Raw genomic sequence first — 23722 nt, 5'->3', positions numbered from 1 at the left:
ACTTTACAAAATGCTGTCTTTGAAGTATATCTGGAAGCTGCATTTGTCTAGAAAGCAATTGTAGGAAGTGACCAGGCTGAGCTTGAGGGGGGAGGTCAAATGCACCAAGTGCATCAAGTCCTTTCACACCCATAAGAGAACTAAATCCAACCCACCTTGAATCCCTGTTGACTCTTATCTGCCACCAATTTGCTTTGACCATTAGTAGTTCAGATTCTTGTAGAGAGCATTAGCATACAATAAATCTATACTCATTTGAACTGCCTGAATTCCATTTCCTGAGCTTGACACCAACAGCCTAAGCAATATGGGTGTCTCTTGATGTCCATATTACAATTCTGCTTTGCGAGCTGCATTGACCTTCCAATATGTGCTCACTAATAAAGCCCCTCATGTCATAGGGTTGTTATTTGAAGGATTGCCTGCCTCTGCAATGGTCTCTCCTGTCCCATCAGGAACAGCAGAAAAGACATGTTCCAGTTCTATTATTTTTAGACAATGTCATTTTGCAGGACTCAGGAAGTGTGCCTTTTCTATCACAGCACTTGTCCTTTGGAATATGATACTACCTGAAGTTAAGTTGACCAAATTTATTTTTTTGAAAAATCATTAAGATTTGGGGTATAGGCTCAGGAGGTTAAGTGAGACCTCAATGTATTCAATTGATCAATTGCTTTTTGTTTTGGTTATAGATGTTTTTATTTCATCATTGTTTTGTACTGATGTTTTAATTCTGTTAATCATCTGGAATCATGCTAGCAAAATGGGTGAATATATTGATATAAACAAATACTGACTTCCTAGAAATAGTTCCCTATCTGTCAGAGACTATTGGACATTTTAAGAATTATTGCAGCCTGGCTGTATTTGCTAGTTCAACAACTTGATGGTCTTCAGATGAGATGATATTAAAGGATGCTTATCTGAGAATTATGGAGCTAATGTCCAATATCTTTCAAGGCACCAGGCTAAGGGAAAGTTACAGAAAGTATCACACTTTAAATGGAGACTTTGGAATGTCTGGTATATTGAATATGACTGTCTCTGATATAAACCTAAGCCTTAATTACAGCTGCTTCTTTTTTTCTTATAGGCATGCATGACAGCATTCCATACCCAGGAACTTCTGCAAAACAAACACTCTCATTTGCAATTATTTTTATTAGCATTTTGGAAATAAAACTTTTTTGTACATACATTTGTTTTTTACATACTTTAACTTGGCAAGCAAAAAGGTACAGAAAGGAAAAAGCATATCCTAATGTTAAATGAAAATGTTTGATAATAACTTAAATATCTCAATAGTTATTAAAGTGTTATTTTTCATTGTAACCAGCAGAACCTAGTCATCAATTAAGGAACATTTTTAGATTTAGCATGTGGCATTATTATACTGCATAATAATCTGACTCAGTCAATGTCTATTGACCATTTGAGGCACTTAAAAAGAGATGGGTCATGTTTTCCTGATTTTCACAATGTTCAGTACATAACTTCATGAAAATAATGAGAGAAGCAGATCTGATGAAATGTGAAAAGGCAACACGGAAGATGTTCAAATAAAGATACTGCCTTCAAAAATTCTCATGTTTACTCAACGCCTTTCATAAACTCCAGAAATTCTGCAAAAGAAAAGAAACCAAAGATCATATTCATAAAATGAGGCAATGTTCCTGACCTTTGCCACATTGTTCCTTTCAGCCCTTTCTTTCATTGTGCTACTTCCTCTATCCAAGACTGCACATTGAGAAATACAATATTTTGTTCTCCAATTTGTCCCATAACACTTAGGCTCAAAGATTGGTCTTGATCCAAGCCATTCAGCAACCTTCCATTTCTGAATGTGGACCTGGGTCTCTTTCAACAATGATTGATGAATTTGTTTATGTCAAGGCTCATCCTATTCATATGGTAGGGATGATGCTTTTGTTTAGACTAAATGCTTTTTTTCTAGGAAAAATTGTGTTTATTATTTCATAAGCCAAACTTTCAAAAAAATATTTACAGTGTATAGCCATGGATTCTAATGATCTGGCAAAAAATAAACTCTTTGGGTTTTTTTCATGATGAATATAGAACATGTGTATGTGTGAATGTATTTATTTATTTATATGCCACCCATCTCACAAAATGTAACTCTAAGAGGCACACAATAAAACCATTAAAACAGTAATTATGTAAAAACCATCTACAATTCAAACATGAATATTACATTATAAAAGACCAAAGGGCTAGAGCATTAGATGGTACATTATTAAATTCCCATTTCCATGAGATCCCCAAGTCTGTTGACATATCCAAGTTGGGTTCATTCGGGAATAATCATCAAAAAACCAATTCCATATATTGAAAAGCTTATCCATAAATTAAACATAGACCATTGGGGAGTGACAAATAGGAGAAAGCACAGGACATAAGCATGTGTTTTTATTTTGGGCAGGTTGCAGCACTTTTGAGAATTTTATTGTTCATATTACCAGCAGGTGTTCTTTTACTGATTAAGATACAGCTCCAAATTTTGAAGTGATTCCTGTCCTCAGTTTGTTTTTATAATACTGCATTTCTGGCTATAATATTATGCAGTGTATAAACATAACTTACCGTCATAGTCAATCTTGCCATCATTATTTTTGTCACCATCCTTCATTAGCTCCTCAATGTCATCTTCAGTGATGATTTCTCCTGTAGCCTGTAACATGAGCTTTAGTTCATCCAGATCTATGTATCCATCTGAGTTTCTGTGAAAGAAAGGATAAGCTAAAAGAACAGAAGCCCTTTTACAAATGTTACTTTTCACATTTTTTTTCCCAGAAAGTGGAGTATCTACAGTTCCTTTACACATCTTGCATACTTAACGAAGCCCCAGTCACCATTTGCCTTTTCATTTCAACAGACACAATCACCTAGGGATTTGTATGAGTTCTGAACTTTACAAGGAAAGGAATGGCAAAACCCCCAATGGCCAATTTACTGGAGGTATTAAAAATGGATATTTCATAGACACATCACTACATTCCTAAAACAGCTTTTCCAGTTCTCCTGATATAATGGAGCTGCAACCTGCAGAATTTCCATCCCAGATACCATGGCTAAATGGAATTCAAATTCCACCACATTTAATGTTTGTGAGGTCACTATAACAGCCTTCATTTCTTTTTGTTTGATAATCTATGGCAGGGGTGTCAAACTGCCGGCCCGCAGGCCGGACACATCACGTGGAAGCTGTGCCCACCCCATTGCCGGCAATGGCAAAACCGGCCCGATACATTGCGCGACGTCACATGACGTCATGAGTTTGACATGCCTGATCTATGGGATTATATTTTGGGGAACACAAATTTCTTGATAATGACATCTGAATTGTCAGAGGCTATTCCCAGAGATACTGACATGGAAAACAAAACAGACTTCTCATCATTAAAATTTACATCAAGGAAGCCAGTGTGAAAGAATGATCATTACAGAAATTTTATAGTAGATGCCTCACAAATTTCAAGGGTGTGTAAGGTTATGTGGGAATGACCTTGGGAGACAGGGAAAAGAGATGCAGCCAGAGCAAGGGTCAGGTAAGAGGCAGCTTAGCCTGCAGAAAGCATGTGAGTGTAGCAAATGTTTTAGAAAGGACCCTCCCTAGTTTCTTGGATTGTAAAGCTGAGGCAGGGAGGAATGTATTTCCAGGCTGTCAAGATTCTGTTAATGTAACCTTACAATAAAATAGAATGAGTTTATTTGGGTGTGATTCCTGTCAAGACTACCTCTGAAGGCTGACAGGGAGAGAGAGAGAGTTCTAGAATGCAGTTGTTAATATGGAGAAGGCCTACCCATGAAGAAGGGGAAAAAATACTGCATAGGGGAAAAAATACTGCATATTCCCAGGAACTTCTAGTGATTAACTAGTTCTATAAAGACAAAGGCAATCTATCAGATAACCTCCCCCCAAATTGTTCAGTGCCTTAGATGTTAAAAATGAAACTTACAATAAGGTTGACTGATGCCTGGCAGCCTCTGCAGCTACTTGAACAAAGGTGGAATATATGCTTGACTCAGCAACCTGGCAACTATAATTCTGAACTAATTGGAGCTTCCAGATTGACCACAGGGGAGATTATAGTAACTGAATTATGTGGTTACCAGCACTTAAATAGCCATATACATATACAATTAGCAAAGAAAAAGTTGATATATCAACTGAACTGCCAATCCTGGTCATAGAAGTTACTTGAGTCTTCAAGAGCAGTGGTGATTTTAGGAGACTCCACAAATACAGTCTTTCTAAGGAAACATAGTCCCATTCAAATTGGGAAGATTCTCTGATTTCTATTTCCAGGGACAAACTGTCTGTAAGATCTCCTTTTCAAGATCCAGTCAGTTTATTGTCCTAAACACTCCATCACTGGTTTCAGAACATGCCTTTTCTCCTCTGAACTGGATATGGAAAAATTGATCTGATTCGTATAGAGATGGTACTTTATTTCCAATCAGACCATTCCAAAGCAGATCTTATGAATGTTAAATGGCTCCAGAGACAAAAAAAAAAAAAAAAAAAAGGAGCTGTCAGAGGCAGAATTACCCAATTTACTCTCTGAGACTGTCCTGCAAATAGCAGTGGAATTAATGTAACTACAGGAGAATATCAAGGTTGACAATATTGAAAACTATTGGGAGATCAAGCAATATCAACACAAATATGCCCCTTTGTCTTCCTCTCACAGGTGAACATTTAGCAGGCCAAAGGATGATTCTATCTCAAGATTAGGATTGAACCCAGACTGAAGAGATTTCTGTTCATTTGTTTATGAAAAGAATCACATTCCAATAAAATGTTTTTTTTTTCCCATGAATTGTTCATCTTCATTGAAACAGATTTCAAGGAGGCAAAGAAAACTGCAGATTGTGTTACCCTTCAGTCAAGTAGTTTTTTTGGTAACAGGCCATTATCCCTTCCCGCCTGCCTGGCTGTTGTGTGAAAGTTTGTGTGTCACAAAATACATTAGGGAGAACCATTCTAGAAAGAAAGAAGGCTAGAAAAAAGGGAGAGGAGACAGAATGAATGATTTTTCCCACTTCTGAAACAAATCCTTTCCATAGTGCATTTCAGTCCTGATTTCCATCATTGGCATTTAGCCTTCAGGAATAAATTTTATTTTTTATGGTTAACATTATTAAAACTGTTATCCATCCTTGAATAATTATAAATGAAAAAAGTGAAACAGTGAAGACAAGAAGCATTATATTACAAAAGAATTCTTTTCTATGTAAAGATCAAGCTGATTTCATGACTACTAATAAACATGTGTTAAACAGCTTTAATTTTATATCAGAAATTAAGTAGAGTAGTTTTCATGTAGCACCCGTCTCATTTAGCAACTGTTCAGTTATGATGGTGATGAAAGAGTAATTTTATGACCAACCCTTGTTATTTAAAACTTTAGTAGGTGTGTAAAGCAAAGGAAAGCTGAAATCATATAAGCACAATCATGGTTTCATGTAGTGACTGCTTCACTTAATGACTAAATTTCCAGTCCCAATTGTGGTTGCTAAACAAGAAGTATCTATATATGTAATTCAGTCATGACAGTGAGGTTTTCAGTCTTACTTGTGTTATCAGTATGAAACTCATGAAGATTCAACTTGATTACTGTACTCTCTCGGAATCTGGCATATGCTAATAGAGCCACTTACTTATCAAACATTCTGAAGAGATCTGAAAGTTCTTCTTCTGATTTTCCTTTGCTGTCATCTTTCATACACCGGACCATCATAACTAAGAATTCATCAAAATCTACTGTACCACTGCCTGTCAAGGAAAAATAGAGCACCAAGTTAATTTCCTCTCTGTTTGAACTATTTCCCATATTAAGTTATATTTCAAAACACGATACAGCAAATCTAAACTTAAGGCCTTATACTGTACAAACACCCAGCAGAAATTGCTCACCATCTTCATCTACTTCATCAATCATTTCCTGTAACTCCTCAGGGGTAGGATTCTGTCCCAGCATGCGCATTACCTTCCCCAATTCCTTTGTGCTGATACATCCATCCTCTGCACCCAGGACAAATATATCAAAAGCAGCTTTAAATTCTGGAGAGAGAAAAGCAAAACTAATTAATTTAAGAGTATGATACCTCAAGAACAAATCTTGAGCATTGTTGATTCCTACTGTGCCTTGAATGTATCTATTATAATCCTTTACTAAATTGTGGTAAGGTGACTATGCACCTGCAAGGCATGCTAAGCAAAGCAACTGTTTGATTTCTCCAGCCTTGTTTAACTTTTAAATGTCACCAGTCCGGGGGAAAACATCCAGGCATCATGACAGAGATGCAAAAAAGAGAGAGAGGACTAGTAATTGTGAGTTTCAGTGCTCTTTCTCTTGATAAAGATTTAAAACTGGGAAATGAACGGGAAGAAGAGAGAAGTGAAATCACTCTCTCCCACACCTACAAACCCACATAGTTAGACTGACATACAAAAATAAAATAAAATAAAATAAATGCAAAGGCTGATTTCCTCCAGTTCACAGGCTAGGAACATTTTGCAATTAGGCAGTCTTAGAAATCAGTTAAATAAATGTAGCAAAGCAAGAGAGTGCATCTCTGGCACTGGTGTACAATTCTCAAACAAAGCAAATCTCTTGTCCACAATGGTGGCCCCATGGCAGCATTTCACAACCAGCAGAAGTTCCTATTGAAGCATAACGCTCTGGTGGCCTTTATGCACCGCCCCCCCCCCCCCGTTATAAAAATGCCATGCCAAAATGGAAAAACATCCCCCATGCTTCTTGTAGATGTTTTACAGGTCAAATTGTGCCTACATTTTTGGAGAGAAAAGCAGTGGAGGCAGAGAAAGGGGAATATGCTTGTATTAGCCTGAAATGGCCAACAAGTGCTCAAGCATCTGACCTTGCCACCAGTGGGAATGAGTAGGAAAGCATGTCAGATTGTACATTCCTTGCAGCCATTATTAGATGCCCTAGTTCAGGGGTAGGCAACCTTGGCTCTTTTATGACTCGTGGACTTCAACTCCCAGAATTCCTGAGCCAGCATAGTCCATGAGTCATAAAAGAGCCAAGGTTGCCTACCCCTGAACTAGTTTAAGGGGTAAATCATTTTCCCTAGTATAGCTGATTTAAGGCTGTCTCACCCACAGGCTAGAGATGAGTTAAGGAACTGCAGAAAAAGATATTGCTTACATATGCTTGTGCTATGATGGGTACAAATGGGGCAGGGTTTAACTCAGTAATATTCTAGTCTTCGTCTCATATAATACCAGACTGATTCTCCCTCAGGCATAAATGGGATCAACTAAACTGGAGATCTAATGGAATTTACTAATCAACGAGATCTATGAAACTTTGTAACAAAACATACTGTATGGATATGTTGGAAATTAATTGATATTTTTTTACTCTAATCTGCTAATACAAACTTTTTCCTCTCAATAATACGGATTGGATCTCATTCCTCAGAAGCACTGCATACCTCCCTTCACTTTCAGAAGCAAATTGACACAGGCACAATGTAGGGACTTATAATGATTCCCAATGGAAAGTACAATTAAGGCAATTAAATTCTTCCTTATAATATAGTTCATGAACTATATTGAAATGGTTTGGGTGAATCAATGTGAGAGTAAAATAATCCAGTTAAAACACAATCCCAAGAATTATGTTAATATTTTAGGATCACCACTCTTTTATGTTTACTAGGCCATTCATTTTTACATGGAAAAAAACGAATGGAGATCATTAGATTATGATGCAGTAAGAATAATTGACTTGGAGGCAGAGGGGGACAGCTGAGTGCTGTTTTTAGTCCCTCAGTCTTAAAAACTATCAGACAGCATTGTTTTAAGCTTCTGATCGGTTGCCAAGCTGACATTTAGTATCACATAAAGCATTTTCTTCCTTTTTTATAGTTTATTCATGGTATTGAATAATATACTGAAATAGATTTGAGTGATTTGACCTGATACATAACAGTAAAATGAATTGTTTCTATTGGGTTTTCTATATTTTATGAACTTTTATGGAAGCTACTCTTGCATTACTCTGTAATTTTTTAAAAAATAATCAGAATGTATTTCTTAAAATGAGCACATTCATTTTGAAAATTGATTTTCATTGGTGATGGCTCTTTTTTAATGATCCTCAAGATTTCTGTTCAGTTAAAGGTAGACCCTTTGAGAGGTATTTGGAAAAATGAAGTTTATATACTTACCATTTTTTTGTTCATCTGTCAACTGCTCAACCTATTAAAATAAAGATTCCATTGATGAATGTTTGTTTACATATTTAGCAATTCTCACACTGATGAGCTGTGTACTGTAACCATTTAACCTCTAGAGTATAGCTCAAAACAATAAAATAGACATACATAAATGCACACTTTGTAGCAATACATATTAATGTACAGATTACAATTATATCAAACTTTAAGTATGGATTTGACAAACATCTTTCATGAAATTAAATTATGAATCATAGAATATATTTATTAAATGTTGAATTCAGTAGGGTAGAAGTTTTTGGTAGAATATGAAACACTGAAGAAAATTGTGTTAAATAACCACAGTATGTTGACTCAGCTTAGTTTGGAAAGTACAGTAGGGAAACTAAATAGTACTAATCAATTTGTAAATCCAATTGAATATACCCAAATCATTGACTTTTGATGAAGTGATTATGTAACAAAAGATTGCAGACAACCATCTTCCAGTTGATTTTGGAGTGAAATACAGCTAAAATTGAATTTCAAATGGTAATTTCTATCTATAAACTATATCAGAAGTAGCTGTGCTCATAGAAAAATTGAAGTAAATCTGGGTTTTAGATTATTTTAATTTTTTGTGACTCATTTACATTAATTATTTCAATTAATAATTTGTCTTATCTTTAGAGCAAAATAAAAATTACATGTTATATTATATAATGAACATATTATAATACTAATACTGTCCTTATAGTATTAGTATATAATCCTGTTATTTGTCATTTGTCCTTGAGTTTCATTGCTGTAAGACACCCAGTGCTTTTTTTGTAAAAAAAAAAAAAAAAGGTGCCGGAACTCACACGTCATACAACCCGCCTTGCCTACCCTACAAGGTTCCATCCAAAAAAGGTGCCGGAACTCCATTCTGGGCATTCTAGAAGAAAAAAAGCCCTGAAGACACCTATTAACTTCATCTCAGAAACATGTTATATTCACTGAAATCTTACGCTCCATAATTGCCATACTGGGATATATGTCCTATGAGCTTATCTTGAGCAAATCCTGAACTGAGAAGTTTGTCAGAATATGTCCAATAGATTGCAGCTATCTTGATAAATTTTAGTTGGAATTGGCTGTGGTCTAATTTAATACCCTGCTTAATTTCCCCAGCTGCTTCCAAAGAAGAGCTCCTAACACTGCATCTTCATCATCATCATCATCAGTTGGAAGGGACTTTAAAGGTCTTCTAGTCCAACCCCCTGCTCAGGCAGAAATCCCTATACCATTTCAGACAAATGGCTGTCCAGTCTCTTCTTAAAATCTTCCAGTGTTGGAGCATTCACAGCTTCTAGAGGCAGGTTGTTCCACTGATTGTTTTAACTGTCAGGAAATTTCTTCTTAGTTCTAGGTTGTGTCTCTCTTTGGTTAGTTTCCATCCATTGCTTCTTGTCCTGCCTTCAGGTGCTTTGGAGAATAGCTTGACTCCCTCTTCTTTGTGGCAATCACTGAAATATTGGAACGCTGATCTCATGTCATCCCTCGTCCTTCTCTTCATTAAAGTAGACATACCCAATTCCAGCAACCGTTCCTCCAGTCCCCTAATCATCTTTGTTGCTCTTCTCTGTATTCTTTCTAGAGTCTCAACTTTTTTTTTACATTGTGGTGATCAAAACTGGATGCAGTATTCCAAGTGGGCCTTACCAAAGCATTGTAAAGTGGTATTAATACTTCACGTGACTTGATTCTATCCTCTGTTAATGCAGCCTAGCACTGTGTTGGCTTTTTTGGCAGCATACTGCTGGCTCACATTTAAATGATTGTCAACTAGGAGTCCGAGATTCCTCTCACAGTTACTACTATTGAGCAAGATACCACCTATACTATACCTGTGCATTTGTTTTTTCTTGCCTAAATGTGGAACCTTACTTTTTTCATCATTGAATTTCATTTTGTTAGATAGCACCCAATGTTCAAGTCTGTCAAGATCTTTCTGTATCTTAAGTCTATCTTCTGGAGTGTTGGCTATTCCTGTCAGCTTGGTGTCATCTGCAAATTTGATCCATTCCCCATCTATCCCTTCAGAGTGGTGGGATTCAAATATGTAAACAATTGGTTCTCTGTGTGGATGCTACTTCCAGAAGTCCATTCTGGGCCTGGGAAACAAAAAATTAGCTATCGGTTCTGCTGAATGGTACGAACTGGCTGAATCCCACCACTGTCCCCTCATCCAAATCACTTATGAAAATGTTGAAGAACACTGGGCCCAGAACAGAGCCCTGGGGCACCCCACTACATACTTCTCTCCATGTAGATGCAGATCCATTGAGGACCACACACTGAATACGGCCGGTCAGCCAGCTACGAATCCATCTGGTGGTGAGGCTGTCTAACCCACATTTTTCTATCTTATCAAGTAGTAGGTTGTGGTCTACTTTATCAAATGCCTTATTGAAGTCCAAGTAAATTATATCCACAGCATTCCTCTGGTCCACTAATTTTGTCACCTGGTCAAAGAATGCAATAAGATTTGTCTGGCATGATCTGTTTTTGACAAACTCATGTTGGCTTTTGGTTATGACTTTGTTTGCCTCTCGGTGTTCACTGATTTGTTGCTTGATTATCTTTTCCAGAATCTTCCCAGGTATTGAGGTTAGGCTGATAGGTCTATAATTTCCTGGATCCATTTTTTTCCCTTTTTTGAAGATGGGAACTACATCAGCTCTTTCCCAGTCCTCTGGTAGTTCCCCAGTGCTCCAGGATCTTTGAAAGATATAGTTCAGTGGTTCTGAGATCACATTTGCCAGGTCCTTCAGAATTGTGGGGTGTAATCCATCTGGTCCTGGTGATTTGAACTCGTCTAGGGTGGACAGGTGCTCACTTACCATTTTCTTGCCTATCTTAACTTGTGTTTCTAATCTGTTTTTTACGGTACTATTTTTGACAGATTAGACTGTTTTTTTCCCTTTGTGTAAAGACAGATGCAAAAAACAAATTAAGTAGTTCTGCTTTCTCCCTGTTACTTGTCACCTTCTTGCCACTTTCTCCCACTAATGGACCAATCATTTCCTTATTTTTTCTTGTTTTTTACATGTTGAAAGCTTTTTTTATTATTTTTTTACTTTTGCCACAAGCCTTAATTCATTTTGAGCCTTAGCTTTTCTCACTTCATCTTTGCTATTTGCTGATATTCTGCCTTAGTTATGTGCCCCTCTTTCCACTTTTCATACTTGTCTTTTAATTTATCAGAGAGTTCTTTATGCAGCCATGCTGGTTTCTTTTGAGAACTATTATTTTTCTTCTTTGTTGGTATTGTGCTAGACTGGGCTTTTATAATCTCACTTTTCAAAATTTCCCAAGCTTCTTGAGTTGTTTTCCCCTTGAGGATTCTCATCCATGGAATCCTTCCCAAGATCTCTCTAAGTTTATTGAAATTAGTTCTCTTGAAGTCCAAGACTCTAGTTTGACTGTGTTCTATTACCTGTGCTTGCATAATGTTGAATTCCAATATTGCATGATCACTCCCCCCCCCCCAAAGTTCCTGTGGCTTCAACACCTTCTATCATTTCATCTCTGTTAGTGAGAATTAGGTCCAATATGGCTAATCCCCTAGTTCTCTTCTCTACTTTTTGGGAGACAAAGTTGTCTGCTAGCTTTGTCAGGCATCTGTTTGATTTTCCACTTGGTGCAGAGTTTGTCTTCCAGTTGACGTCAGAGTAATTAAAGTCCCCCATTACTATTGTGATGGCAAGGCTTTCCTCTCTTCCTTCTCCAAGTGAAGTGTCTTTGGTGAGAAAAAAAAGTAGGAATGGGGAAAAGATGGGATAGTATTCAAGAGTCCCAAATTGGAAACAATATCACATGGACACTCCATAAAATTTTGTAAATGAGGTTCTATATAGAACAACTTGGAGGCCGAACCACTCAACAAATAGCTGCAATTCATACAGCTGATTACAATGATTAAAACATTAGTGGTTTTTCCTTGAACACATATATAAAATTAAAAGGGAGTGAAAATATACAGATATTGTCATTTAACTACAGTATTCTTAAACCAACAAATTAGACTGCAAATATAAATCTGTTATGCACACCCCTTCTCTCTGCAATCAAGTTTAGTTGTCCAGCTTTATTATAGGATGGCATTCCCCTGTCAGAGACATAACTTCTGAATCAACACAATAGTGAGATACTTCCAGTACAATGTTATGTGCCATTGAGCTTAGTGGAATTTAATCCAGATAGGAAGGTATATAGGACTGCAGCCCTAATTATCAAGTAGGGCAGTGGTTCTCAACCTGTGGGTCGGGACCCCATTTGGGGTCGAACGACCATTTCACGGGGATCGCCAAACAATGCAGTCTGCCATTTCCCCCCCTTTTCCTTAGCTGTACTACTCCCTTTTATTCTATTGGCTTTTGAAAGCCAATAGAATAGACTCTCTTGAATAGAGTCTAATTCTATTGGCTTTCAAAAGCTAATAGGAATTGTCCAGGCTGTCTCTGCCCTGCTGAGCCCGCCAAAAGTCCCATTCTGGAAACAGTGCTGCAAGTTATCTACAGCGAAGGCGAGCTGTCTGGAAGTTTCCACCCCTCCCTGCTGAGTAACTACTAAAAATGTAAGTAAAAGAGGGCCAGGGGTGGGAGGTGGGAGGCCAGCGGGCACAGGGAGGGTTGCTGGCGCGCGTGGGGCCTGGCAGGTGCCTTACTTCCCTTGGGCTGGGCCAGCTGGTGGCCCAGCCGGTGGTCGGTCTGCGCCGTCTCTGCCGCTTACCAGCTACGCCTCGGCCAGCGCAGGGGGCAGCACCATGCATGCACAGCGCTCTTGGGCAGGGAAAGTCCTTGACTTATGACCAGTTGGGTAGTCCTCGACTTACGACCGGTTGAGTAGTCCTCGACTTACGACCGGTTGGGGGTCGTGGCATTAAAAAGGTTGAGAACCACTGAAGTAGGGAAAAGCTCTGATTGGCATACCAACTCACTTCTTTGCCAATGTGTAATTTATGTCCATTCAACTGCCCTGAACTAGTAACATACAGATATACAGACAAACATTTTAGCAGATAAATTAGTCTTCAAAATGTTGATGGAGAAGCCCAAAGGCAATAACACAGAAGGAAATACAACAGTTCAAAATCTACCCAGGTCTGACCATACAGGCTTACTTTTAACTAAATAATTAACAATAACACTACAGGAGAATAACAGTGTATTCATATGAAAATAATATTAAATGAAATTACATGAAGAAATGCAAAATGGCTGTTTTCAGCTTCTAAATTTGTATAAGCCAGTTAAAATAGGCAGGAATTTCCTTTTATCACAGTAGGAAGTCTGTCCAAGGAAGGAAAAGTTGACTCAGATTCTATCTTGTATCCCCTTCTTATCAGGGAAACAACTTAGAAAGATTCCATCCAACCCGGCTAGCTCAAAATTAGGTATTGATAGATGGATAACAATTTATCTCTTGAGCAAAATGCTGAAGCACTCGGTTCTGAAAAACCTGCCTGTAAAATGGACAGAACTACAAATCAGATATCCAGCATATTATCAGGCAGAATGAAGCAAATCCTGGAAGGATATAGTAAAAGGTCAAGTATAGAAATGTATACATATTTTCTGCCTGTGGTTTAATTCCTAACGATGCGTTTTAAAACACCCTTCTAATTCTTAAATTAAATTATAATTCTTATTATATTATCACGTGATGGAAACCATTGTTATATAGAGTGAAAGACCTCCCACCTTCTTACTAACCAAATTGGGGCAAGATGTTGTTGACATGAATGGTTATGTCTCAGTTCCAGGTTTGCCAAGATACTATCGATTTTCTAAACCCATTTTGGTCTCACTTGATCACTGGGCTAGAATGCATTTGACTCTCAATTCCTATTTGGAATGTATTATTGTTGATATTATTGCCTTCAAAGAGATTCTTACTAACAACTATAAATTACAAGATCTTTTTGAGTTAAGCATTAGAAACACTATTTTGTGAGTTCTGCAGTCTTCCTGGAAATACATTTTTAAGAGAAAATGCTGGGGCTTTTATTTAATCCCATTAGTTTTGGTATCTGAGACTTCTCTAGTTATTATCCTGTTCCCAATATTTTCAACAGGGCTCTTCATGCTTTGAAGATGATTTGGAAGAATTGCTTCAGATCTTGCCAAAACATGAAAAAAGATTTTGCTCCTGTTTCACTGAGTTAAATCATTAAAGTGTGTCTTTAATGTGATTCTTATAAAGGGTATTTCTTTTGCTAGGTTTCTATAGAAGCCTAAAAAAAATAAAAATCGTGTATGCTTTAATGAACAGCAGGCAGCTGCCCTGGTCATGCTGGTATAAGAACTGAAGAACTTCCAAATAATTTTCAAAGTGTGCATGGGCAGCCTTTGTTTTTAACATCTATCTCAAATGAGTTGTAGAAGTTGTCCAAAGTTTGAATTCAGACACCTAATTATTTTATTCTCGCTATAAAAAGCCTGGAGAAAGTGAGAGATAGCCCATATAAGTGCTTGAACAGACTGTACAAGACAGAATATACAATCAATAGCATTTTGGTTGGTATGTGAAGGAGGTGATTTCCTCCAAAGCTTCAACCTTATATGAACCCAACCCTAGTTTTACAGGTCATAGCTGTTATCAGCTGGGATTCACTTCTCCAGTTAAGGATGCTGCACTATAGAAGCTCATTTAGAAACCTTTCACCTAACTTAAAAAATATGTGCCTTTGTTACTTTTTCTTTTGATTACTGTAATGCTCAAGAAGCTTACTTAGAAATGTCCATTAATTCATGATACTACACTACATTTTATGGGAATAGAGTTCAAAGCTTTTGGTATCACTTGTACTAGATACTCATTCCTGAATACAAGTCGCTAATTTTAACCTACAAAGACCTAGATATGAAAATAGAGTAGTCATTTTGGTTGACTACTATGATTTTCCTCATAAATGATTACAGAAACTTTCTAGAGAGGTCTTTGTTTCAAATACTGATAAGAGCATTCTGTGCATGAAACTGGTTCTTTCTTTTATTTAGCTCCATCTCCTCCTCTTTAAGGCTCTCATGAAGAACAAGTTCTCTTAAATTGTTTTCACTTATGCACCAATCCATTGCCACCTGCTTTTATCTGAAACACCTAATTGGTTTAAAGGGGAGATCTGACAAAATGAATGATGGAGGAGGAGTGGCAGCACCAGCAGGCTGAGTATAGCCTACACTGCTGAGATAACAAAAGCAAGATGCCTCTTCAAAATTTCATAGTGAAAACTGAACCTATTTATTTAAGCCACTGTGATGGAACTGGAGCAGCTGTGATTATTCCTTCATTGTAATGGCCAAAATAACCCCCTCTCTCTCAACAGCCCCGGATAGCTGAAAAGTCTAAAGACAGCAAATGCCTCTCTGTTGTGCAGCCCACATAGTTGGACTATTTTGGCAAGCTGGCTATTTTTATGCCTTAGTGGGTTAGGTGCTAAAAAAGAGAGATAACACTTCTGATTGTTCCCAGAAGCTGACTGACGTTGGCATTTATCACAGGAGACGTTAATCTAGTAACATGTCTCTGGCAAAGTTGTATGGTTTAGAAGCATCTGGAAGCCATTCTAAACTTATCTCTGCATAAGAGATGAGTGGGAAAGTGATAAATCCATTGAATTTCATAGGTCTGTATGAATGATTGTTTTTTCACATGAAAACACATTTACAGCTATCACACATTTATAATAAATGCAGGAAGAACATCTCCTTTCATTTCTTGGTGACCCTTTCAGATATGACACACTCACTAGTGCCATGACAAGAGACTCAGGCAAAAGATACTGGGTTCACATTTGCACACAATTGTAAGGCATGCTAGGTGGATTTTGACAAATCACCACTTTGATTAATCTTCATAATTGTGAAAATTAAATGGGTACAAGAGAGTGGGATACCATTGGTACATAATAATTTAAGGCAATTTCACTCTACAGTCAAGCTAAGGGAGGTTTGGGCTCCTCAGGAATCCAAAATTGGGAAATTAAGAAGTTAGCTTCTGAAAAACACTGCTAAAAAAACCAAGAAAATACTCCTCTTATTCTATTATATGAGAATGCCAAAGATTTTAGAAGAAAGTAAGAAATAACAAAGTACTTTATTATAGAAAACATTTAAAATTGAAATGCATATTACTAATAATACATTTCCTCAAATATTTCAGTTGACATCTGTTCTTGAAAGACGGACACAATAATTTAATAACTTCAAGCTGAGTTCTAGTAATTTGTAAATTCCAGTTCTTTCTTCACTATAGGCAAAGCATTCCAAATCAAGAGGATACTGACAAGCTAAAAGATAGGGTCTTGTATATTTAAAAAATAAATATTAAAAAGGAATCTTTATTTTAAACTGTCCAATCATGAACTATTCTTTTCCTGTGGAGAATTATTTACAACACACAGCAGCTGTTTAAAGCTACACCCGGGAGCTGAGCACTCATCAGGATGAGCTCAAGGCAGGAACTGCCCTTCTCCCATTGGCCTTATTAGTGTTTCTTAAGAAGTGTATCTATCCTGTTACTTCCATTTAAAGTGGAATTAATGAGGATATTTCTATTATCGTCATTACATCTCCAATTATTTCTTTTAGTTATCAGTATAAATGTTAGTTAAACTCTTAAGTGGTCTAAATCTCCTGAAGAGTTTTAAGCAGCCAGGATTCTGGTGACTCATTTTTCATGAAGCATGAAAAGCATATACGTACATGCATATATATCGCTAGAATTTGTAAAATGTATCTTCACATGTAACTAATTTTTGAGTTTGTCAGACAGAAATCTGGAAAAATGCACAGTCATAAAAAAGCCAAAATGATAGGAAGCAATGCCATTTTCTGCAAAATACTTTGGGTATAAAAATAAAAAGATTTGCATTTATATTAACAGAGTAATCCTATGCAGCAAACAATTATGTTAAAATCAGTCAAAGCCATGAGCTTTAAATTAATTTTAGCTTTAGTTAGAATTGGGCTTCAATAGATTTTTGAATTTCCACAGAAAATACGAGCCTCTAGGACTTCATCAAAACCATCTTGTGATACCTAAGGAACTTAGGATATATAAAAATGCTCTGCACCAAATTTAAAAAAGTACATTCTAAATTATTGGTTTTAGCATTAATGAATATCATAATAAGTAAAACATTTATGGGGTCTGATTGAATGCTCTTTATTAAAACATTTTCCTTACAATCCCAAATATTATTATTCAAAATCTGCCTGAGATTTAATAGAACAGAATGTGAAAAGTTACTTACTGCTGCCTTGTAAATATCATCCATGGTTAGTTATTGTGCGTTAGGAACTAGATGGAGATGAACAATGGTACAGAGCAAAATATCGACCTCTGCCAGCTTTCTGTTCTTTGAAGCACTCCTTTTATAGTAGGCTGTCAGCCCTAAATGTGTCAGTCAACAACTACACAGCCCAGTATATAGACATCTGTGAATGGCCATGCTATTCATTCCAAGTCTAACTCTTCACCCTGTCTTCGGGGAGGTATGCAAAGTTTGTTACAGCTGACATTTCTAAATTCTGATCCAATTTTTTTGTTAGGAATCAGATAGTTCCTATACCACACATTGGGCCTTACGGCCATCATTTACTATGGGTTTGAGGCATTCTGATTCCATGTGCTTAATAGTGATTATAACAAAAATCAAAATGTTTGTAAAGTCCCCATCCCCCTGGCAGAACAAGAGTGACCCACTAAAATAACTATCCTTTTAAAAGAGCTCTTTTCCAAAAGCTGTATGTATGTTATAGAACAAAAGACAGGCTTCATAGGCATGCATTCTAGGCAAAGAGAACAAATATCAAGTACTTCTTTCCACAGACAAGTTTATGGCACCCAATGAAACCATCGCAGATTGTTTTGATCGAATTGCTTTTTTAAAATGCATTCCATCAACCTCCCTAATTCCTCAGACAGAATGCTTAAGAGCCTGGTAGCCCTTTCCAACAAGGCTTCCTCAGCTGCATTATTGTATCACCTGATGATCTGACCGTTTGCACTGACTCTTTTATTTTGTTTGCTGCAAACATCTGTGCAAGCTGGGCAAATTCCTGCCTTTAAGCAAAACAACTTACTCAGCCATTCATATAGATTGTTCAGTGAGAGGCACTGGTATGAAGAGAATTTATGTGCTATAAAAAATATCTGTCCACTGACTGACAGCTCCCCCCTCTGTCTAAATATATTGCACACATCTAGGTAAAACTGACAAAAATTAATAAACCCACCCATATTAGCGAATATACATGATCAATAATCAAAAATACTTAACACGAAGCTTTCATACTAGTGTTCAGGTTATAGTTTCTAGAATTGATTGTACAAGATGATTAAAAATGTAAGGCTATCATTAAGACATGCTTTTTTCTAGTTGTAGACGTTTTTGTTATTTCTTCATTGTAATAAGGAGAAGTTATATTTTTCTTTACACTTACAAAACTCCAGTTTATTTTAATCCCATCATATAAATATATTCTTCATGCATGTGATCATACAGGCTAAGAATCCTATGAGAAATTCAGGCCCGATAGATCTGAAGTGCATCTAAGTGGGGGAAGCTGCTATATGCTATATGGCACAACACAGGACACGGGTGTCAAACTTGATCATGTCACGTGACATATCGCAATGTTTTTTGCCTTTGCAGAGCCGGGGTGGGAGTGGCCTTTGTGCATGACGCATCCGGCCCGTGGGCTGCCAGTCTGATACCCTGACATAGAAGAACAAACCCATCAGGACAAGAGTTAACAATCCATCTGCATTTAAAAGACAAAGGCTACTCTTTCAAAGACAGCAAAGTCCACATTTTGGAGAGAGAGGACCACTGGTTTGAAAGAGGGGTCAAAAAGGCCATTATGTCAAAATTGAACAGCCTTCTCTCAACAGAGGGGGAAGAATCTGAAATCATCTATCTCCAGTCTACAACACAGTCCTTTCAATAGTTCCAAGAAAGCTCCACACCCATTTGCACTACTCAGGTGACCCTGAAGATACAGATAAGCCTCCAGGTAGCTTTAAACGACTCACTAAAAGAATGCAAACGAACAGTTTTCTGCAGGAGTATAAATCTTTCCATTCCCCACCATCCAGTCAGAGCTGAAGAAGGTTCTTGGATGAGAAGCAAAATGTCTTCAAAGAAAAACAAGAAAGTCCAGTTGCCTTGTGGAAAAGCATCTTTGGGATACTCTTCCTTGTCTTTCTACTGCCATCCCATTTCAAAAAGAGTTGAGATTTTTTTTAGATTCCAACTACCCAATCTTTCCCTCTGGCAAAGAAGCTTTATGTCAGACAGAACTACATTACTAAATAGTTTCATAGATGAAACATCACTTGGCAGAAAATATAAAGATTGATCTGACACACACTCACCTGTGATCCAATGTGTTTTGAAACATGTTCAGATCAAAGAAAAGGTGTGGGAGGAAGAGACCATTAGATCCAATCTTGTCCTATAAAACATGAGGAATATTTTCCTTGTAATGTTGGAGCTTTACCCACAAGACTTCTGCAAACAAGCAGTACTTGTATGTACAACACAGTGCATTTTATGCCTGGGATGATTCTATAAATTATTAACAGAAATAGATGGCAAAGCAACCCTGTGACTTTATATTGCAACATATAGATAAGGTTGATTAAACCTGGTAAGGAATCTTGATCTGTTTGTGTTAATAACATCACTGTCCATTAATGATGGTACAGTACTTCATGACTCTGTTCCCCGGCTTGATCTTCTCAACCTTCCTGATCATAGAACACAAGTCCAAATACTGTTAATGAAGAAAATCAGCATGTTGCATGTTATTTGCCAAATTCTTGAAAAAAGCAGAAAAAAAAAGAAAAAGCATTTGGTGAAAGATTGGCAGTGAAACCACAGTTTAGAATAACCAAAAGGAATAATGCAGGATTTGGCAATCTTTTGGTCAGTAGACAGCAAACCTATTTTTGGGAACTAATGGCTATAGTAGGTAGAAACCATATTACATGCAATGTTGGAGAACCAGGGTTCTCTGCCTCCCTACCCACACCGATAGTTATTGCTTTCCTTTGTTTTTTATAACTATGAAAAAATCTTTAGGAGTGATGATTCATTTCTAAACATTCTTGTCCATTCCCTTTATAAAATCAAATGAAATCAGTGTTAATTGAAGAAGACATTGTGACCTTCAAAAAAGTGGCTTGACCACAGTAAACCCTAGAACTTTATACAGCTTTGAAATATTGTCATATGTTTGTTCCTCTACTTGGCAGCAAATGCTTAATGTCATAAGAAAAGAAAAAATAGGAAAAGAGAAAAACGGAGTGTGAACAAGCAGGTTTTGTTGCCCATAGTGAACAAGATATTCTTTGGAGATCTACAAGTAGAGATTTCCGTATCCATCATGTTTTGCCATTCTCCCTCTCCTTCATATATGCCCAACTATGCTCAGCAGGACAACCAGAGTTTGGGGTCCCAGTACTCCATTTTACAGTGCAGTCTATTTCTTACCAACACAACTGCTGTTAACTGTCATATCCATATCAACAACTGCTAACTGGTCATAGCAGCAGATGAAAACAGACTTGTACTGGACAGTGCAAAATTAACAATGCAGCAATAGGGATGTTCTTCTGCCATTTGTCTTCAAGATATTCCTAATGTACAGTTTTCCCCAAAAAGTTTTTTTTTTCTAATTCTCTTTAAATATCTTGGGGCATCCTTACTGTAGTAAAACTTCATTTGAATTAAAAGGTGTTCCAAATGTGACATAATTTATATTCACCTTTTCTTTTGAATTTTTATAAGCATCAATTTTTATTTTTTTCTGCTATTAGTCAGAAAACAAAATAAGAACAAAATAGGGAATTAAGTACACAAAAACAATCTCCTGTCAGCAAAATTTGAGGCCTGTCCAAGCCACCAGCCCCTTGCCAATAATTAACATCAGGAATATAAACAGCCTTTTCTCCACCTACTTTCAGGGTCAATGTTTCTCAGCTTTCTCAGTAAATGTAGAATGATGTAAAAGATTTGCCTTGGTGCTATAACTTGTGATGCATGCAGTATAAAAAATGTTCTCGTAACATGCAATAATCCAATGGTTTTTCATATCTCAATTGATTTGGAAACATGCTTACATTTCCTAAATTCATGACATGGCAATGTCTTGAGAAATTCCATGTCACTCTATTAAGCCTTGCTCTTAAGAGAGCAGCGACTGGACTACAAAGGCAGTATTGTAATAGCACAACTTTTTGGTTAACGTTAAGCAGGAGTGATCAACACAAGCATTATTCATGCTAAATAAATGAGTAGAAAATACGTCAAATCCTGCCTTACGGAGCCGAGAAGCTACTCCCCCACTCGGCTTTACTTCACTGGCCATGCTAGCTTAAAAGCAGCGATGGGAACGGTAGTCCACAATTTCCATTACAATTTTGTCTGTCCATCACAGTTACGCTGATGGGTTCAACACTTCCGAGTTTTCTCTACCTTTTACGCCGTAAACAAGTTGGGCAAAGGGGGTCGAAAACCCTTAAAATCACATCTTGCAGTGCAAAATAAAAGCCCCCTGCGAGGGTGCAGACTTCCGGGCGTGACTAGGCGGCAAACAAATCCCGATCGCCTCCCCGCTTTGCTGCCACCTCGCGGCCGACCGAAGCCTCGCAACCCAGATCTTAACCTCAAGGCCACGTAGGCTCCGCCTTCTAGCCCAAGACCATGCCCCTTTGTTTTCCCGAGTCTTGAGTGACGTTATCGGGGCCTGGCCTCAGTTGCGCTGATAGGGGCGGGAGGTGGCACGGGAGCAAATATGGCGGCCGTGACGATTGTAGTTGCGCTGGTCATGGCCAGCGCGGAGAGAAGCGGTGCAGTAGCTGCCACGACGCTAGCCGCCCTTGGAGCTCGCCTTCCACCAGCGGCGGAGTGAGCGCAGCAACCTGTCGGGCCCGACTTCTGCGCTCCGACTTGGGACATGGAGGCGCTGAGGACCACCGAAGAGGGCGAGGAGCCTCCCAAAAGTATTCGCATTCTTGGGTCGGAGCTGGTGGAGACCTACACGGTGAGACGGTGTGCGAAGGGGTTGTGGAGACGGTGGGGTCTGGCGAGTCAGAGGCGTCGCCCTGCCGGGGTCCCTTGAAAAGCGCTGTCGGTTCAGTCGTTGTAGCGAAAGGGCGAGAGGCTCCCTGTCCGGAGCATTTCGAGGATTCTCTGGGCGCCTCGAGGAGATTTCACTCCTTTTCTGAGGGGTCAGGACAAGCGCACTACTTGATTCTCGTGGGGCGCTCGGGCCCAAACTGTCTTGGCCGGTGCTTTTCGTGTTTTAGAATTTCAGGGAGTTCTTCAGTTCCCGGGTGGAAAAACAAAAGAAAACAGCATCCCTAGAGGAAGGAAATTGATGTCTCAACATCAGCAAGCTAAGGTGGTGTCTTATTCCGGGTTGCGATTGTAAATGGTCCTTTCCCGAAGCTGGCGCCTTTGAGACATGTGGGACTCTAGTTCCAATAATTCCCTGCCAGTATGATCAAAGTGCTGGCAACAAGTAATGGGCTGCCTAACTTACCTTGAAGGTGTCTGGTTGGGAAAGACAGAAAAATTATTCTCTTCTGAATAACATGCAGCATCCTTGGAGAAGGAACTAAAAATATAATACGTGGCTTTAAAGTAAAATGTGAAAGAATGTTAGTCAGCTGGTAATGTTCTTGAATCTGAATCAAATGTTGCAACTTATGAAACCGTTGATAGCAATCTTATTAGCTAACATTTTTGAAGTTTGTGGAGAAAAGGAAAATTATTTGTGTAATGTTTTTCCAATAACATTATTATTGCAATTGTCCTTTTCTACAGAGTTATGTCTCTGTTATAAAACAGCGAGTCAGAAAATATTTAAGAGCTAACATTGCAAAGAGATTTAATATATGAATATATAATTTAATATATCTCAGTTGTTTTGTTATATAACCAAAATGGGCTCATCTGCTAATTTTTCAGCTAAATAATTTTCATCTGTGAATTTTCTTTATGTGTGCATACAGTTTTAGTGATCTTTTTAATAAACTGATAATATACTATGAATAGGCCTTGTTTCATTGCAGTTTGCATTTAAAACGTTAATCAGTTTTTATTGAAATGCTTTGCAAAAATATTCAAGTTTATATATGGGGACATTTTTACTTAATCAGAAGAAAATGAATATTTGAAGAGACCTTAGATGAGTTCAATTCCCAGGACTATACTAATATATTTATATACTGTAGGTTTCTTCAAAATACATAAGTGGTTTGACTGTGCCTTTTGAGATGGTTTTTGACTTATCTGTCTGATCTATAGATCTGGGATTTCTTGGTTATCTTCCATGCAAGTACTAATAAGTTCTAACCTTTCTAAATTTTTTGAGATCAGTGAAGGTCATTCAGGTTTTATTAAGATAAAGTTCAATGGCATAGTTCCAAATTTAATGTTTGCTTATGTACA

General features: G+C 37.7%; 2 protein-coding genes across 7 annotated transcripts in view; one reads left to right on the top strand and one right to left on the bottom strand.

Annotated features, from left to right (window-relative positions):
* Positions 1 to 1141: 1141 nt before the first annotated feature.
* TNNC1 (troponin C1, slow skeletal and cardiac type) lies at positions 1142 to 17644 on the bottom strand. Its single transcript, XM_039353929.1, has 6 exons — positions 17513 to 17644; positions 8224 to 8254; positions 5939 to 6085; positions 5683 to 5797; positions 2602 to 2738; positions 1142 to 1622 (listed from the first exon to the last, which is right to left on the bottom strand). Exons 1-6 carry the CDS (start codon positions 17534 to 17536, stop codon positions 1591 to 1593), a joined length of 486 nt encoding a protein of 161 aa, XP_039209863.1. The 5' UTR covers positions 17537 to 17644; the 3' UTR covers positions 1142 to 1590.
* A 4360-nt stretch (positions 17645 to 22004) lies between these two features.
* Positions 22005 to 23722, top strand: part of NISCH (nischarin) — a 46957-nt gene continuing 45239 nt past the window's right edge. For 5 of the 6 annotated variants that reach the window (XR_005557955.1, XR_005557956.1, XR_005557957.1 and 2 more), the window contains exon 1: positions 22005 to 22310. Coding sequence is in view for 3 of the 6 variants with exons in the window: in XM_039353927.1 (XP_039209861.1) it covers positions 22224 to 22310 (87 nt within the window). In the remaining 3 variants the exon portion in view is untranslated. The remainder of the gene's footprint in view (positions 22311 to 23722) is intronic. The other variant, XM_039353924.1, reaches the window with a different exon arrangement.

The sequence above is a fragment of the Crotalus tigris genome, unplaced genomic scaffold (assembly GCF_016545835.1).
Source record: "Crotalus tigris isolate CLP2741 ecotype Arizona unplaced genomic scaffold, ASM1654583v1 scf7180000018537.1059022, whole genome shotgun sequence".
In the NCBI taxonomy this organism is placed as follows: domain Eukaryota; kingdom Metazoa; phylum Chordata; class Lepidosauria; order Squamata; family Viperidae; genus Crotalus; species Crotalus tigris.
Note: the sequence above shows the minus strand (reverse complement) of the source record. Positions and strands in the feature narration are given on the sequence as shown.

Excerpts from the sequence above, each read along its gene's own strand:
- TNNC1 (XM_039353929.1), bottom strand. The coding sequence starts at position 17,536 with ATGGATGATATTTACAAGGCAGCA. Across the intron at positions 5,798-5,938 it reads TGATGAAGTAGATGAAGATG|GCAGTGGTACAGTAGATTTT; the intron begins GTGAGCAATTTC and ends TTTCCTTGACAG. Across the intron at positions 2,739-5,682 it reads CTCTTCAGAATGTTTGATAA|AAACTCAGATGGATACATAG; the intron begins GTAAGTGGCTCT and ends TTTCTTTCACAG.